Raw genomic sequence first — 2,227 nt, forward strand, 5'->3', positions numbered from 1 at the left:
AGAGGCTCCGCCGAACCCCTGAGACCGACTCACCGAACCCCTGGGGTTCGATTGAACCCAGGTTAAGAACCACTGGGTTAGACTTTGAATTCAATTCCCAGAAGGGTTGATTGAAATAAAAGCAAGTTTTTGAAAATACTGTCATTTGTAATTTATTTTTAAGAAAGTAAGAAAAAACATTAAAATAAGAAATTGGATTTGCATCTTTTATTTTTAGTCATATTCCTTGGCACCATTCTATTAAGATGGCCCAGTTTGATGTCTCCGTCACTCTTATAAACTTTTTTATTCATGATAAAGGATCCATTCCTTTCTAAAACTTTTATTCATCTCGATTTCCATAAAGTGAACTCTTTTGCTTGTGATTTGTTAAAACAGACCAATTAGTTGTCAAACAAATCGGCCTCCAGCTTCCTCAGAAGGATAAAAATGGTTTTGTATTTTTGATTTAAATCTTACCTCCAGAAGTACAAAAACAAAATTCTGTGCTGTCATTATTAAACAACAAAGCTAAAAAAAAAAGCTGTTGTAAAAGACTATAATATAATTCAGTTGATTCCACAGGATTTAAGAGTGCATTAACAAACCAGAGGCTGTTGATAAAACTTCTCTTACGATTATATTAATACATCAGTTTTTGCTGTTTACTGTTTTTTGCAGGTGGCAAACCATTGTAGTGACCAAGTCAGTTTAGAGTTTAATCTGATTAAATGTCCTGAAACAGAAAATGTCTGTAAACCTTGATGAACTGAAGCTATCGCTCAAAAGATAAAACAATTAAAACAGGAGTGTTTGTTTCTGATTTTCATTTTATGTAATTATTAATAGTTAAATAATACTAACCTTGTGATTGTTACTAACAATGTTGATTTAGTTAATCCACAACTGTTTGTTGCAGGTTTAATGATTTGCATTCATTGTTTTTAGTTCAGTAACCTTTAGTGCTACATATGTATTCATTTCCAAACTCACCTGGTGATGTTGCCATTATTAGCTCAGGGAAATTTCCACACTAGTTACCTGAAACCAGACAATGTTCATGTTAAGTAAAGACTGTGGTTAAACCAGTTTAAATAATGGAAACTATTACAGAGTTATAATCATGCTTCGGTAGGAAACAGATATGTTTTTTTGAATCATTTACAATCGTCAAACATGATTAAAATCAAAGCAACACTGTATCTGAGCAGCAGTGATAATACCGACAATATGTTGTCTGCTAAATGTTCGTCCTGCAATGGACAACAGAAATAATATCAAATATGTAACATATGTTGTACAACCTTTAATGGAATAAATAAACCAACAGATACAACAAAGTGGCTTAATTACTACTTAATAAGTAAGAGTCATAAGTAAATTTCCCTTTTGTATTTATACTTAGAAAGTATTTAAATTGCCTTTAACAAGGTCAATCAATCTAAAATTATCTTTGCTGCTAAAACCTGGGCTAGTTTTTAGTAACATTTTTTGTCAAAGGTTCTGAACCTTTATCTGTTTATCTGTTACTATTGTGTAGTTCTGGTTGATATCTAATCTGGTTGATATCTAATCTGGTTGATATCTAATCTGGTTGATATCTAATCTGGTTGATATCTAATCTGGTTGATATCTGAACTGATTTTAGCTGCTGTCCAGAGATCTGGATGTTTCCTATGTCATGAGCACAATAAAATATTAAAATATTATTTATTAGACTTACCAATTTTTCTTAGTCTGTCTTTGTTTCCAGATCTTCAATTGTTGCTCCGATACACAAATGTGATCTGATCTGATCTGTCCTCTTCATCTGAAACCCGTTTCAGAGAAAAGAATGGATGCGTCACACTGAGGAGTTCCTGCTTGGCATTTACCCAAATATGTTGACAAGAATGACAGCAATGGAGCCCTTAGGTGCTTGCAGCACATATCATAACTGTTATTAGCATGGCAGGGCAGCTGTACCAACCCAAAGGCGACAATCTCTGGCTGTGGATTTTACCATGAAGGTGTAAATTTAATCAACTTTACTTTGGGATTGTAACTTTTACCACAATTCATTAACCCCATAAAGCTATAATTCATAAGATTTAATTAAGAACTAAAATATATGTAGAAGCAGCAGTTTTTATGCTTCTCTAATCTGGAGCAACAAACAGTGTTAAAGTAACAGCCGAAACACTGAGTTCCTTTAAATCACGGCTAAAAACCTTCCAGTTTAGAGCTGCCTTTGATTAATAACATCAAT

At 33.2% G+C, this 2,227-nt stretch overlaps 2 protein-coding genes across 3 annotated transcripts in view; one reads left to right on the forward strand and one right to left on the reverse strand.

The window, feature by feature from the left end:
• LOC106945939 (GTPase IMAP family member 8-like) overlaps positions 1 to 1,039 on the reverse strand; it is an 8,074-nt gene extending 7,035 nt beyond the window's left edge. Inside the window, exon 1 of the mRNA XM_015029955.1 lies at positions 973 to 1,039. Coding sequence (XP_014885441.1) covers positions 973 to 988 — 16 coding nt within the window. The 5' untranslated portion in view covers positions 989 to 1,039. The remainder of the gene's footprint in view (positions 1 to 972) is intronic.
• The window catches only part of prdm6 (PR domain containing 6), a 104,241-nt gene that overhangs the window by 56,589 nt on the left and 45,425 nt on the right, over positions 1 to 2,227 (forward strand). The gene's annotated exons all lie outside the window — the stretch shown is intronic.

Source organism: Poecilia latipinna, unplaced genomic scaffold, assembly GCF_001443285.1.
Source record: "Poecilia latipinna isolate Pla-1442-1.1 unplaced genomic scaffold, P_latipinna-1.0 Scaffold168, whole genome shotgun sequence".
Lineage (NCBI taxonomy): Eukaryota > Metazoa > Chordata > Actinopteri > Cyprinodontiformes > Poeciliidae > Poecilia > Poecilia latipinna.